We start from the raw sequence: 15,017 nt of genomic DNA, 5'->3' as shown, positions 1-15,017 counted from the left end.
TCTGACTGAGCTTGAGCTGTTTTAAAAAATAAGAACAGGCGAAAATGTTGGTTTCTAGATATGCAAAGCTGGTAGAGACACCAAAAAGACCCCAAAAGAGCTGCAGGTGTAATTGCAGAAAAGGCCGGTTCTACCAGAGCTGAATACAAACTGCACACCCCAGTTTTTTTTTTATGTGTAAAAACATTTAAAAAAAATGTATCACTGTCCATTGGCTTCACAGTTGTGCACTACTTTAATTTGCTTTATTTCATAAAATCTCAATAAAAAGCAAAACCTGAAAAAGTTCATGGGGTATTAATACTTTTGCAAGGTGCTGTGTATCGTCTCTGAAATATTTAGGAGTGTAAGCAAACATACAGTCTGATTTAAGGGGATATTTCAGTTCTCAAACAATGTTATTAAGTGATACTTGGTCTTCTACAGCAACTTGATTGCATCAGACGTTAGCAATTTTTTTTTTTTTTTTTTGTACTGCTGAGTAGTAGAGCAAAGGGGAAATCCCTCAACAGTAAAGAGACAAACTGCATGCTGGGAAGTATTGCAATGAGTGTTATTATAGTTTAACTCACTATGTGCTATCTCTGCTTTATGTTTACTTAAGAAATAAAAGAAGAAAATCAACTTGAATCCTCAATATATTTGTGTTTTTTTCTGTATACATTTTTGTAGTTAGCTACTGAATTGCACAAAACCCTAAACTGAAACTCTGGAACGCCTCCAACCACCTTAACATCACGATGTTTCTTTCTGCAGCTGTTTCTTCTACCATTTGCGCAGCTTCGCCATCTGGCACCCACCTGTAAGCTCTGAATCTTAGTTTCTCTAAGAGGGGGAGGTATAATATCTCTACCCACTGGTCTGTTTTAACTATATTCATTTCTTGTGGTGCAACAAGGTCAGGTCTTAGATTTACATCATAAATGATGCAGATAGACTGCCTACACATAATTTGTTCTACAAGTTTGCTGTATTTCAGACAGTCTTTAAGTAAAAAAAAAAATCCCATAATGTTCTGTAAATAGAATAAAATCTCTTGAGCTGATTTCTTGTTTCACAATCAAGAATCTGGACAAATAAACTAAAGTTAAAATTCAACAACTAGACAATGTGACATTAAAGAAACTGGGTTAAATGGTGCAGATACAAACTAAAATAAGATTATCTTCTAAAGCTAGGACCCTAAAAGTTTGTTTTTCCCCCCTCATATGCGTTAACAGTTTAATATAAATATATTTTTTTATTAACCCTCAATACTGCAACGTGATTGGCCTGAACCGTTTTCCACAGACGAAAGAAAAACTGGACGCAGTGATGAAACTTCCCAGGAGTTGCAGGCCTGCTAAGGTCACACCGATAGCAACTCCTCCAGGAGCTCACCAAAGAACAACACTTTATGCACTTCAGGCATCACTTACCTCAGATAAAGTCACTTAAGGAAAAGCAAGAAACTAATACGGCGTTTCAAAAAAAGTGTTGTAGTGTGATGGTCTGAGGCTACTTTGTCTTTTCACGATCTGGACAACTTGCAGTAATTGGTGGAAACATGAATTCTGCTTTCTCCTTAAGGAGAGTATCCTGACATTTATTTGCACTGCAAAAACAGAACTAAAAAAAAGTCATTTTTTTTTTAAATGAGTGAATTTGTCCTTGATTTGAGCATGTAAATAAGATGATCTGCCAATGGAATAAGACTTTTGCACTTAAGAGAGGAACAACTCAACTCCATCATTCTGCCATTATTTATCTTGTATTATAAACCCGCTAATACATATATAATCCTTTTCCTAACATTCCTGTATATTCTATATAATCTGTGCATATAGCTCCCATATTTATATTTATACACAACATTTTACAGTCACCTACTATTACTTTTTACTTATACATACACGTATAAATAATATTTATATCCTGTATAGCACTTTTGGATAGATGCAAACCACATTTCGTTGCTTTGTACTTGTGACAGTGCAATGACAATAAAGTTGAATTCTATTCTATTCTATTCTATTCTATTCTATTCTATTCTATTCTATTCTATTCTATCATTTCAAGTGCAGGTAATATTATTTACCTGCTCAAATCTAGGACAAAAACACAAATTTTAAGAACATTTTACTTATTTTTAGATCTGTTTTTGCAGTGGCGTAACTTTAAGTTCAAGTACACCAGACGCTTGCGAATGCGTCTCTTATTGGTCCGAATAAAACTACATGGATGGTTTCTAGTTGCCTATTCAAAGTCTAAGAAAAGTCAAAGTATGATATTGTGTGCCATGGTCTTAAACAAGCTGTTCATCCTTAAAAAAAATGTGGTTGAATTACATAAAACAATTTTGCAATGAAAAGTGGGCTAAAAGTGATATAACCGACTCATGGCCAGTTATTGCAAAAGGCTGTTGCTGCAGAGGGTTTAGTAGCAAGTTACTGTTTCTGTAGCACCATATTGTTTTTGGTTTGCATTTATCCCCTAATGAATTATCTCAGCAGTTGATAAAATGAGCATGCATATTAAGACATTCACACTTTATTTTTTTAAACAACATGACGGCGGACGGAGATAAATTCAGACTTGACATAATGACTCAACAGTAAAAACTAAAATGAGTATCTGTAAACATGCAACTGAAAGCAAGAGCATCCGGGACAAATCAGTGCGATTTATTTATATACTGTAGCGCCAAATAACAATAAATGTCACACCGAGGCATTTCAAAGGACAAACAGGCCCGAGTCATTACCAAATATATTGGAAACAGACCAATTAAACACTGATCTCAAATTAACTGCAACACAGAACCACAAAAACAAAACATATTTTATTCACAGAGGAAATCCTGGAGATGTTTGGCACTGCAAAAAGGGCACTAAAAATAAGTACAATTTTCTTAAAATATGTATATTTGTCCTTAATTTGAGCAGCTAAATAAGACTATTTGCCAATGGAATGAGAATTTCTACCCCTAAAATAAGATAATTAGACATCCTGCACTTGAAATAAGATGATGGAGATGAATTGTTCTCATTTTAAGTGTAAAAATCTTATTCCATTGGCAAATAGTCTGATTTACCAGCTCAAATCAATGAAAATTACTCTAATTTCAAGAGGATTTGACCTATTTTTAGTTCCCTTTATGCAGTGCAAATGTCTATAGATTTCAGAAGGGAAGTATATATTGGTGGCTTCAGCGGAAAAAGAGAGTTCCTGAAAGAGGCTGTATGGGTATGTGGTTATGATGGGGGTAGAGAAAGTCATTGAGGCAGATTGAGACTCAAGAGATATGAGAGTGTGTGAGAGGAAGAGATGGAGACGGCGACTGACTGCTCTGACTGAAAGCACAGTCAGAGCAGTTTCCTCTTGTCTCTTGTTTGACCCTGTCCTCCAGTTCTTCATCTTTGAAGGCCATAACCCTTAGAATCAGTCTGACATAAAGAGCCTGTAGCATTATTTGAAATTACCACACTTAGGAATGGCATGGCAGGCTTAAAAAAAAAAAGAACTCAACTCTCCAAACTTCGTGGGATGTACATATGGGAAAAAAAAAAACAGACTCTAGTGGGTCACATTGATACCAGCTGGTATTCAAATCGCATACTGTTGCGAGCTCACGAGACAGATGGAGCGAGAGAAAGAGAAAGGTAGAGCATGTAGGACTTCCTGTCAATGCTATGTTCTCCCTCTGTGACTCATCATCAGCTCTCACGCGTGAGCTGATGAGTGCTTTGCGAGAGCGGTGAACAAAATTCAAGAAGCAGCGGTGCACGGAATACGCGTTTTCCTAATAGAAGATAGGTAAGATAAAAACAGAGAGATTTTTAGAAAACTTCTACAGTTAAAATGTCAGATTTTGGCTTGCTATTAGGAAATCATGCGGTAATTATATTACTATTAAATATTGCAATGACAACCCTTTTTCGTTTGCTATTAAGATGTTTCTGATTTTTTCTGTGAACTTTAACACCTTTGGTGCTATCATGTAAGTCATATATTGGCGTTTGCTGTAGTGTTTGCTCAACTAATGATGTGTTTATTTATTTTTTTGCAAAGAGTTATTTTTGTTTGTTTTGGGGTTTTTGTTTTTCAAAGAGTTCATTTGTAGTCACCCCCACAATACGGTTTGACAAGGAGACTTAGATGCCTCCTGGTCGTCTCTGGGTGTTTTCTGGAACATGGCAATGGGGGTTGGGGTCAGCTCACTGCTTTTAAACCTCAAAGCCGCCAAGCAGAGTAGTGACTCTGCTGTAATGGTTGACTTATGAAAGGGTAAGCCGGCTTTGTGCTAAAGGGTGTAATTTATCAATGACAGACAGTCTGGCCATGCGCACAGGGAGCACCTCGGCCTGGTGCAACGCACATCAGCTCTTAATACCAAAACTCACTGAAGGCATAGTACTAATGAGTTTGAGATTTCTGTGAAACATAGTTTAATTTGTGGAAACAGTAAAACTGGGATTCTTGGTTTATCTACAGAAAGTGAGCTTAAATTGTGGCATATGTGAGATGTTTTACCCAGAATAATATCTTATTACTTTTGAGATTGAACCTCTTTTGTGTTGCAGAATGATTTATTGACTACAGCTAAAAATAAGCAGGGAAAAAAAATACCATCAAATTTGATTGAAGAGAAATGCTCAAGCAAAGCATCTGGTAGTTAAGTCCCAAATATGTTAATATGAGTAATCCTCAAGTATTCAAACACATGAATAGTACTTGTTGAATGAATGGAGGAATTGAAAAGGCAGAATGACACAAAGACTTAACATCTGAAGCCAGAATAAAGGGAATAAAAGCAGGAACGCAGAGGCACATTGAATAAATAAAAGGGTTGGAAATCATTAATGAGCTGTAACTGTTAAGTTTTGTGTTGACAAGCTGAGGTTGTGAGAGATGACAGCCAATTAGAAAGAATATATGTGTATGTGTGTGTTTGATAGAAGTGAGAATGACGGTGAAACCAGTGACTAGCAGAAAGGTTAACCTGTTGCAGGTTTTTGCTGACATGTGGTTGTTAACATCCACCCATCAATATCTTAAGTTAATCTGCAAACATGTTTTCAACAGAAGAAAACTGGCTCCATGTGTTTGGACACAGTTGAAACCAGATATTTAAGAACACTGTTTATTAAAAAATAAATGAAATGAACAAAACCATTCCTCCTGAGTGAATTGGTGGAACCGAGTCAGGTCTACAGGTTGCTTTGATCACAAACACTTTCTCTGTTTGGTCCATAAACATTTTATAAAACTAATATCAGGGACGGTCATTGTGGCCAAACGTTTAAAGGGGTCTAGTGACGTAGTATGACTTCTCAAATTTCTATGTCAGTAGCACACTCTGTTTGCATACAAAGGTTTTCCTTATTTTACGTCTGTGTTTTACACTTTGTTTCTGGTCTATTTGTTTGTAAACGGTGAGCTTTTGTGTATATTTACCCTAACAAGACCACGTGAGTGGAAGTATGATATTATGCATGCAAACAATGAGTAAACGAGTAGAAGCAATGACGCCGAAAGAGTCAGCAACAATCGGCGTGAAAGGTGTGGGAAAAAAAAGGTTCAGTAACCCTAGCCCTGTAGATTGGGTTTGTTTTCAACCACGCAGAGCTGTCACTTTACTGCTAGGCATTGCAGGACGGTCTATTGGCTCTTATAGTAGCTGCAGCGATAGTCGCCATCTTGCTTTCTGATAGTTCCTGGCAGCAGATGGCACAACAATGTTTACATCTGCTGATCGCGCCTGGTGAAAACTTCTTTTTGGGCTCAAAAAGGACAAAGTAAACACTATCAGTATGAACACTTGCTGTATATTGTTTTATTTTAAGATGACATAAAGCTTTTTTCGGACTATAAGTCACTCCGGAATATAAGTCGCATCAGTCAAAAAATGCGTCATAAAGAGGAAAAAAACACATATAAGTCGCTCCGGAATATAAGTTGTCTATAAGTGGCATTTATTTAGAAATTTATTTCACACAATCCAAGTCGTAAGAACTGACATCTAATCTGGTCAGGCAATTTATTAAATTAAATTAAATTAGCGTAACAAACCTCCAACCCGGAAAGTTCTGGTCAGCGCATTTCAGTGTAACGGCACTTTACGCTGAAGGTTGTCAGAATTACACTCAAATTAGACCGTGAGTGTAACAGTGCTATGTGCTAAGCTAACAGTACAACACGCATGTTTCAGAGTAACATAAAGCTCACATGCATCAGTGAAGTTGTAAAATGCCCGGACAACAGACCTTTAAGCTAGTGCTAGCTGTTATTAGCTTCACAGACAGCCCAATAACATGGTTGTGTCGCGCTCTAGGTCCGGTCTAGCTGCACCAACGTTCCCTTGTGTGAATGAATACTGAAACAGGGTCATTGTTGTCTATAAATTAATGTTTCAGTTAATTTTTAAGTGGTACAGGAGCAGCATATAGTTTCCACAAGCCTAGATCGCCGTCTTGCGGCTGTAGACAGTAATGTTTACTACTTTTTTCATGTTGATTTACCGTTTAAATATATATGTAGGTCGCACGTAACTATAAGTCACAGAATCGGCCAAATTATGAACAAAATGCGACCTACAGTCCGAAATTTACAGTATGTTTTTTTGTGAGTGTTTTTTTTTTTTTTATGGTCATAGTACGTATTATGTCCGTTTAAAATGTAAATTTAATTTGACCACGGGACATGTGTTCAAAAATTAAGATTTTTGTTTCTAAGTGCATTTGCAAACCTTAATGTTGCTCCTGCTGTTGTTGGAGTAATGGCTTCTTCCTCTCTGAGTGGCCTTTCAGCCGATGTTGCTACAGGTCCTGTTTCACTGTCCATAATGATACTCTTTTGCTTTTTTTCTGGTGTCTATATTCACATTTCACCCAGAAACATTCATATGTCGGGACACAGAACGTGTCTCTGTCTCGGATAGCTGTTTTTATTTGCGTATGCTTGTTTGAACAAATGAACGTTTTACCCTCAGGCATCTGGGAAATATACCACAAGATGAGCCAGACTTGTCAAGATTCGCAATCGTCTTCCTGATATCTTGGCTGATCCTGTTTGGTGTTATTGTTTTAGGTGTTGCCTTAAAACTGACTCACAGGTAATTCAAATTAACAGAGGCTTACATCTGGGGTGTTAATTTCAGTGTATGTATATTATTCTGGGATTTAGCCAATCTAAATAATTTTAGTAGTTATCCTAACTGACATAATGCAGGAAAAGGTGAGTCTGATTTAACAGACAGGGAGAAAAAATGGTGTCTTATTTTGCAGTCTGTGTAAATATCTAGTTTCAGCTGAATGTATTTGTGTTTTAGGTCTTGCCTGAACAAATCCCACTGCCTTATCAACTCCAAAGCTTACCTAACCTTTGACTTCAGTCTGCATACACACCTGACACACACGCACACACACACACACACACACACAGATGTAAACACTAACCTTAATTTGCACATGTATGCCTCCTCTCCTTAAGCCTTCAGGCTAACACACACAAAACTCCTCACCACCTCTCGGTGCCTGTGTGCTGCTGTCGTTTGCGTTAACATCTGTCAGGGAAAGGAGGCAGTAAATCACACACTTCGCTGCCGGCCAATCAGCAGAGAGAAACGAGGGACTGAGGGCGAATGTAGCCGAGGAGACACACAGAAAGGAAGGAGTAGGAGGTGAGTCGGAGACAGACGAAGAAAATGACAGAGAGGAAAAGAGCCAGGGAGGAAGGGTTACACTTGGAGAACCAATATGTCCAACTTGTAAGTGGCCTCTCCTTTTTTTCCCCTCCTGTTCTTGTTGTGGATGTGTTGCAGACAATGCACAGAAGCGTCAGGAAAAATATGCAGCCAAGTTTTAGTTTTTCAAAACTGGAAGTGACACAAGCTGGTTTGTTGCCAAGTTCTCTTGTTTTCAGATTTACCCCAAGAAGTGTTCATTGAGTGTTTTAATTTCTTTCCAAGAACACATTTCCAAATGCTTTAACCTACTTGAAGGCTGAGGGCTAAAGGAGGTTCAGTTGAAGGTTTTTAAACTGTGTCTCACTTTTTATTGCTGCTGAGAGATGTATGCAAATTATTTTCAACTTTATCAACTCTTCACCTGCTTAACAGATTTTTTTTAGAGACTTCCTGTTCAATGTAGTCTGAAGTTTAAGGATGTTGCATTTGAACATTTCATGCATGATTAATAGGAGCAAAACAGTATAGCATGTAACTATAAAAAAAATAACTTTCTTCAAACATCTATCTTAAACCTTCAGATTGTATAGTCTTGTTGATTAAATGTTTTGTCTTAAAAATATGGCTGAGAGCAGAGAAGCATGGAGTGAGTCTACTGCTAAACAGCTTGCAGCATGTGAGACTTCATGCAGCGTGTGACCCTGTCAAGCATTAAATTATTGGAAAACATCCCTGAGTCACAAAAGCATGACTCTACAGATTATGCTGTTTTTTTTTCAGTTCATATTCAGACTTTTTCAACATATTTTTTTCTGTTTTACTCTTTTTATGTAGAATAAAAGAAGATTTTGAGTTTGTTTTAAAGCAATGTAGGTTTAACATGGCGTAAGAAAGAGTTCCTTAAGATACCGTAAAAAAAAGTTTCTTTATTTCTGATTGATTAAAACAATTTGGAAAAACCAACACATTTTCAAAAACACACACACCATACACAATTATATTTTTTTGTCTTAGAAAAGACAAGTTTAATATGGTAGAAGCACAATTTAATCTTTTCTATTCATTAACATTTGTCAAATGCTACAAAATTTAAAGGTAATGATGGAATTAGTTTATAGATTTACTTAATTTCTGTAAACATCCATTGGGCACATTTAGCTTTTTATCATTAAAGACCATAGTGGAAAACAAATCCAGTAGTTTCTCTTTAAATTATGCAAGGAAATGCAATGACAATGAATGCAGCTGCAATGGTAGGGAAGTTGTAGTCACTCTTACACTGCAAAAACAGAACTAAAAGTAAGTGAAATTTTCTTGAAATCATTGTAATTTTCCTTGATTAGAGCAGGTAAATAAGACTATTTGCCAATGGAATAAGATTTTTGCACTTAAAATAGGAACAATTCATCTCCATCGTATTATTTCAAGTGCAGGATGTCTAATTATGTTATTTTAGAGATGAATTGTTCCTGTTTTAAGTGCAAAAATCTTATTCCATTGGCAAATAGTCTTATCTACTTGCTCAAATCAAGGTAAAATACACTCATTTCAAGAAATGTTTTACTTATTTTTAGTTCTAGTTCCCTTTTTGCAGTGTAAGGAGACTTTTCTAATATTTTTATTCAAGTGTATTTTTGTTGAGCAATTTTGAGTTCATCTGGAGGTTAGGGTCAGCCATGCTTGTAAACGTTATGGGCTTTAAGAGACGGCTCATTGGTTAGGTCGTAAGGTCAGGGATCAGAGGTCCAAGGGGCGGCACTAAGAGTGAAAACACTGACCGGTCCAAAGGGTTTGTCAGAGTTCGAAGTCGTAACTCACATCTCTGTAATCACTTTTTATTTCTCCATCTTAAAGCGAGCATTGAGCATTTACTACAGGACTGTCTCAGAAAATTAGAATATTGTGATAAAGTTCTTTATTTTCTGTAATGCAATTAAAAAACATGAAATGTCATACATTCTGGATTCATTACAAATCAACTGAAATATCGCAAGCCTTTTATTGTTTTAATATCGCTGATTATGGCGTACAGCTGAAGAAAACTCAAAAATCCTATCTCAAAATATTAGAATATTTCCTCAGACCAAGTAAAAAAATAAAATTATAACAGCAAAACAAAATCAAACATTTGAAAATGTCCATTAATGCACTCAGTACTTGGTTGGGAATCCTTTTGCACAGATTACTGCATCAATGCGGCGTGGCATGGAGGCAATCAGCCTGTGGCATTGCTGAGGTGTTATGGATGCCCAGGATGCTTCAATAGCGGCCTTTAGCTCATTTGCATTGTTGGCTCTGGTGTCTTTCAGCTTCTTCTTCACAATAGCCCACAAATTCTCTATGGGGTTCAGGTCAGGGGAATTGGCAGGCCAATCAAGGACAGTAATGCCATGGTCAGTACACCAGTGAGAATCTTATGTCGTCTCTTAACCACTACCATACTTGTGATTTAGTTTACTGAACCAAGCTGAGTGTTTTTCAAGGCTCAGGAAACCCTGCAGTGTTTCGAGTTAATTAGACGATTCAAGTGATTAGTTGAATAGCCTACTAGTATACTTTTCACGATATTCTAATATTTAGAGATAGGATATTTGGGTTTCTTAAGCTGTAAGCCATAATCAGCGATATTAAAACAATAAAAGGCTTGCGATATTTTAGTTGATTTGTATTCCAGAATGTATGACATTTCATGTTTTTTAATTGCATTACAGAAGATAAAGAACTTTATCACAATATTCAAATTTTCTGAGACAGTCCTGTATAGTCCTCAGTCCTACAGCATATGCACAATTTGATTTCTGTACGTAGCTGTTTGCACTTTTGCAGGAGGAATCTGTTTGATTCCCTGCTTAACGATGCAGAGCAGGGGTGCCCAAGCCCAGTCCTTGAGAGGTACCTTCCTTTCGTCAGCAGAGCTGAATGACATACTAATGAGGGATTTCAACCATTTGATTCAGGTGTGTTGGACAACAGATGCATCTAAAAGCTGCAGGGTGGTAGCACTCCAGGAATAGACTTAGGTCCCCCTAATGTAGCGAGTGAAAGAGATCTAGGCTGCGAATAGGCCACTTAAGCACCCTCTCTCCATGCCAATAAGATCATGATGTTGTAGCTTGAGCCGAATGAGGTTCCAGATTGTCTGGCTAAAATGACCCCTTAAGCCTCTTGAGAAAAGTTTCCACCTCGCTACCCCAAATTTCCAGCAGCAGCGGTTCTTTCACACCAAGAGGATTGCAACCAGGTTGAATATGTGGATTCATCCGGCAATATAAAATGAGCCCGTTGTCTTTTCTGTTCATCTCAGAGGAGCTTGTGCTCAGATAACCCTCTGCATTTCTGTGCAGAATTGATGTATGGCGTTCTACCTCCACCGTTCATGAGACATTTCTGCCAGAGGGAAATTATTTCCAGCCCCGTTTCTGCTCAGTGATCACGATATCTGTTCCTAATGCAGCATCTGAAAGATGTTTCCTTCTCTGGCTTTCATGCGATTCAACAGGACCATGAATCTTTTTGCTGAATAACGCACTATAGATGTTTAAAAAACCTTTTTTCCCAATGTTGTAATGTTACTTTACAAAAATCTTGATTTTGTCATAAATATTCTGCTTTTATATGATGAGCGACCCTTTGAAATGTACAGAGGGATTTTTTTGTTTTTGTTTTGTAACCCAATTTTAACTTTGTATTTGACCCTGCTTATCTGTTAGAGACATACTCTAAATAGAAATTCATGATAGAGTGATGGAGACACTTGTTAAAATGGAAAGTGGTTTACGCCGTGGCTGAAGAGAAGTCTTATGTAGCATTTTGTTTGTACATGGAAGTTGAATTTTCTGGGTTTTCTTGCCACAAACACTAAAAGAACGCCTCCTGAAGTTGGAACCCTGACTTAAAAAGGTTTAGGTTTCCAGGTAAAATGTCCCATACGGCTGCCATGGATATAAACCTTAATGAAAGTTGGTGTTATACATGAATTATTAGCACTTATGATAGTTTTTATCTCGTTAAATCAGTGTCACACCTACTACTATACAATATCTAGTCACAAACATGTTCCTTCATAAAATACATTGTGTTGAGCTTGTATTGCAATAAGTGGTTAGCATTGCTGCAGTTAGCAAGGTTTTCAGACATAGAGCTATAACGTGTTTCACTTAGACGTGCTGTCATTCCCAGGTCTCCAACAGCAGCATAAATACGGGGCATAGAAAAGTAGAAGTCCTAGTTTAAATGCTGACAACTTGACCTAATTAGAAATGTCTTAAAGTTTAAAGGATCATTTAAAACCTCACGATTATCCATCCATCCGTGGTCTATGCCGGCTTGTCCGTGAAGGATGGTGGGGGGCGGCTGGTGCTTTATTTCCAGGTGTCATTGGGAGAGTGTCGAGTCTCCAACCCTGGAGACTCACTTGTAATTTTGCAACGTCTATATCTTTATAATATCTTTCTAAAACAACAACTATGCAACTTAAAATTCAGCGTATACCTGAAGAACAGTGCTAACATATGGATAAATGCTTTACCGTGAATGTTTAATGTCTGTGTGGATGATCCATGCAAAAGGACTGAGCGGGATTTTATGAGGTCGACGGTCAACAGAAGCAGGGAGGAATGACCTCCTCACCTCGGAGTCCAACTGAGGCGATCCACGATGTGACCCTGAAACTTTTTTTTTTTTTTTTTTTACGATTCATTCCAGCTCCACCATCCGCATTTGCCTCTTTTTTTTCAGTTTACAGGCCTTACTTCCTCTCCAGAGGAATTGCAATAAAGTTTTTGTTTCTTCAGCTTCTTTCACACGTTCACGGTTACATTACAACTTCCATCTCAGCTGGAGTACAAACCGCATGCTTCTTTTCAGTAGGGGAGAAAGGGAAAACGCTTTTTAAGTCAATAAAAGCCTCGGGTGGAGTCATTGAATCTTACGTCTGGGCCACAGTGGGATTCTTACAGTGTTGTGGCATATGGAGTCGTTATGTTTTATGCAGTTTCTGTTTATTTATTTGAGCTCAACATTAAGATGTGTCATCATTTTGTCCTTGTATCAGAGTTTGTCTGCTGGTGTTTGTCGCTACTTTCTAAGATGGAAAGCAATTTATGATAAATTCACTAAAACTAGCAGTTGTATTTCATATTTAAAGTTCTGTTCTGGTGGGCATTAATCTGGATGAACAACACCCACATTGTTTTACACTTAAAAGTAAAAAAGGAAAAGTTGACGTTGAAAGATCTCTGTAGTTGTTAAATTTACGGCTGAACAGTAGAAGGAAGATATGCAATTGTGATTTTATTGCTAAAAATTGCAACGATTATATCGATTGTGATTAACCCAGAATTTTTATACTTTATTTTTTTTACATTTTACATCTCTCCCTCACTCTTTGTGAGCTTTAATATCTCAGGTACTAAAAACATAGATCAGGTGTGGGCAGTAGAGGCGGTTAGGAGTTCATACAGCTGGCTGAATATATCATCAATATGTGGAGCGTGGATTTATTACACTGGAAATATAGTTTTCTACCTAGCAGGTCTTTCAATGATGACTTTGATTCAATATATGCTGCAGCTATTTGCTGCAGCATATATTGGTTTAGTTATTTGCTCTATAATGTTATCATTAGAGTGCAATAACTGGTATTTGCTCATTTATAGTGCAAAAAATGAATCCCTGTCCACCAAAAGCAAGAAGCCAAAACCTTTTTGTCGGGGATGCACTGATCAGCTGCTTTCTTTACATTATGTAAAACTCTGATTAACCGTATCTTATTTCTGTTTAGGGACTTTTGATGACAACAAATTATGTATAATTTACATCCTGGATGAATTGTTTTTTTTACTGTCACTACCATAAAATGTTAATGTAAAATAAAATTAAGATTTCTAAGAAAAACAAACACCCACACGCAAAGTGTGTACGCGGCTCTTTAAGGAAACAGGATTTCTCTATTATTGCAAGACAAGGATAAAATTACCAGAGTTGTCATTTTAAAACGTGGAGTAAAAAATGCATAATTATGCATGACATTGTAGAATAGAGAAACTGTAGCTCTAACATATTAAACAAAGAACCAATTTCATATTTACATGTGGCTCAACATTTTATTGTTGCAGAGCAAACTAAGGCTGAAATCTTCAGCCTACTGTTTTAACTGTACACACTTACCTGTTCTTGCTTTATTCTGCAACTGATATGTAAATTTGCCTGTTTGCGGGTTCAAAGATGTTCACATAAAACAAATGGATTGGTTTCTAAAGCACTGAGTCTGGTCTTCAAACACAACTTTAATGTGGTGGACCTAGCATTAAAGCAACAAAAGAGGAATATAATACTAGCACAGCTAAACTATATGACTCTTTTAATGGTGTAACAGACATGTAAAATGCAAGTAATGTTAGGGTTCATGTTTAAGAACAATATAAATGCTACAGTTTCACTTTAACAGTTTTATTTCGATTTTAAACGTTGCATGACTTTTTAAATTTTGTACACACAGGCTTGAAACCCTGTCCTCTCATGAACTTCTGTCTCATACAGAGAATGCTGCACTTTCTCTCTCTGCTGTATTATCCAGATTTATCATATAATCCCATTTACTCACTGACTCTTTGTCTTCCCTCCCTCCTTCCACTTCCCGAGATGAACCCGTTGAACTGTGTTGCCACCGCGCCCGTTTTTCTCTGTGCTCACTTCCTGTTTGGTGGAACAATTAAAGGACTGTTCAGGTCTCAAAGGCATTGGTCTGGGGCAGCCATCTGATCAACTGGGAAAGATATCCACAAAAAGCACAACTCAGGGACGTTTTGTAAATAAGAGACTTTAGATTAGATCAACATGGGGGAAAATCATGAAGCTATGATGAGGTAAACATACGATGGCAGGGTATTTATTCTCTGCAAATAAAATACAAACTGATAACACAACGGCTTATGCATGTCTGTTTTTCAGACAGCAAATTTAGACTCCATTGGTTAAGAATTTAATATTTTTGAAAAAAGCAAAACAAAACATTGCATAAATACATTTATGGATTTTTTGGTTTTGGTGGACATATTTGCTATTAATCTAATTTTTTGCATTCATGGTGTTTTATTGTGTTTTTGTTCTTACTATACACGTTGGGAACTTTTTTTAACCCCCTTGCTATTGTTGCACTTTCACATTTTATTTGAAATGTAAAGTGCATTATAAATATATACGTTTTATTATTATTGTTTATTAATTCTGTATCTATGCCCTATGCATAAATGATTGCTTCTGTTTCAACCTTATTCCAGCCTTATACCAATATAAGTACACATTTTAAAAAATCATGCTGTAAAGTAGCCCTTTAGTGTAAACTTTTGGT

The 15,017-nt window shown here is 36.9% G+C and overlaps 1 protein-coding gene across 8 annotated transcripts in view; it reads left to right on the top strand.

The window, feature by feature from the left end:
• Window positions 1-15,017, top strand: part of LOC105938903 (DNA (cytosine-5)-methyltransferase 3A) — a 72,099-nt gene that overhangs the window by 37,061 nt on the left and 20,021 nt on the right. The window contains exon 1 of one of the 8 annotated variants that reach the window (XM_036147213.1): window positions 7,641-7,747. The exons of the other annotated variants lie outside the window; for them this stretch is intronic. Within the exon in view, the coding sequence (XP_036003106.1) occupies window positions 7,685-7,747 (63 nt within the window). The 5' untranslated portion in view covers window positions 7,641-7,684. Of the gene's footprint in view, window positions 1-7,640; window positions 7,748-15,017 lie in introns of those variants that run through there. 8 annotated transcript variants of the gene reach the window in all.

The sequence above is a fragment of the Fundulus heteroclitus genome, chromosome 15 (genome assembly GCF_011125445.2).
Source record: "Fundulus heteroclitus isolate FHET01 chromosome 15, MU-UCD_Fhet_4.1, whole genome shotgun sequence".
In the NCBI taxonomy this organism is placed as follows: Eukaryota; Metazoa; Chordata; class Actinopteri; order Cyprinodontiformes; family Fundulidae; genus Fundulus; species Fundulus heteroclitus.
Note: the sequence above shows the minus strand (reverse complement) of the source record. Positions and strands in the feature narration are given on the sequence as shown.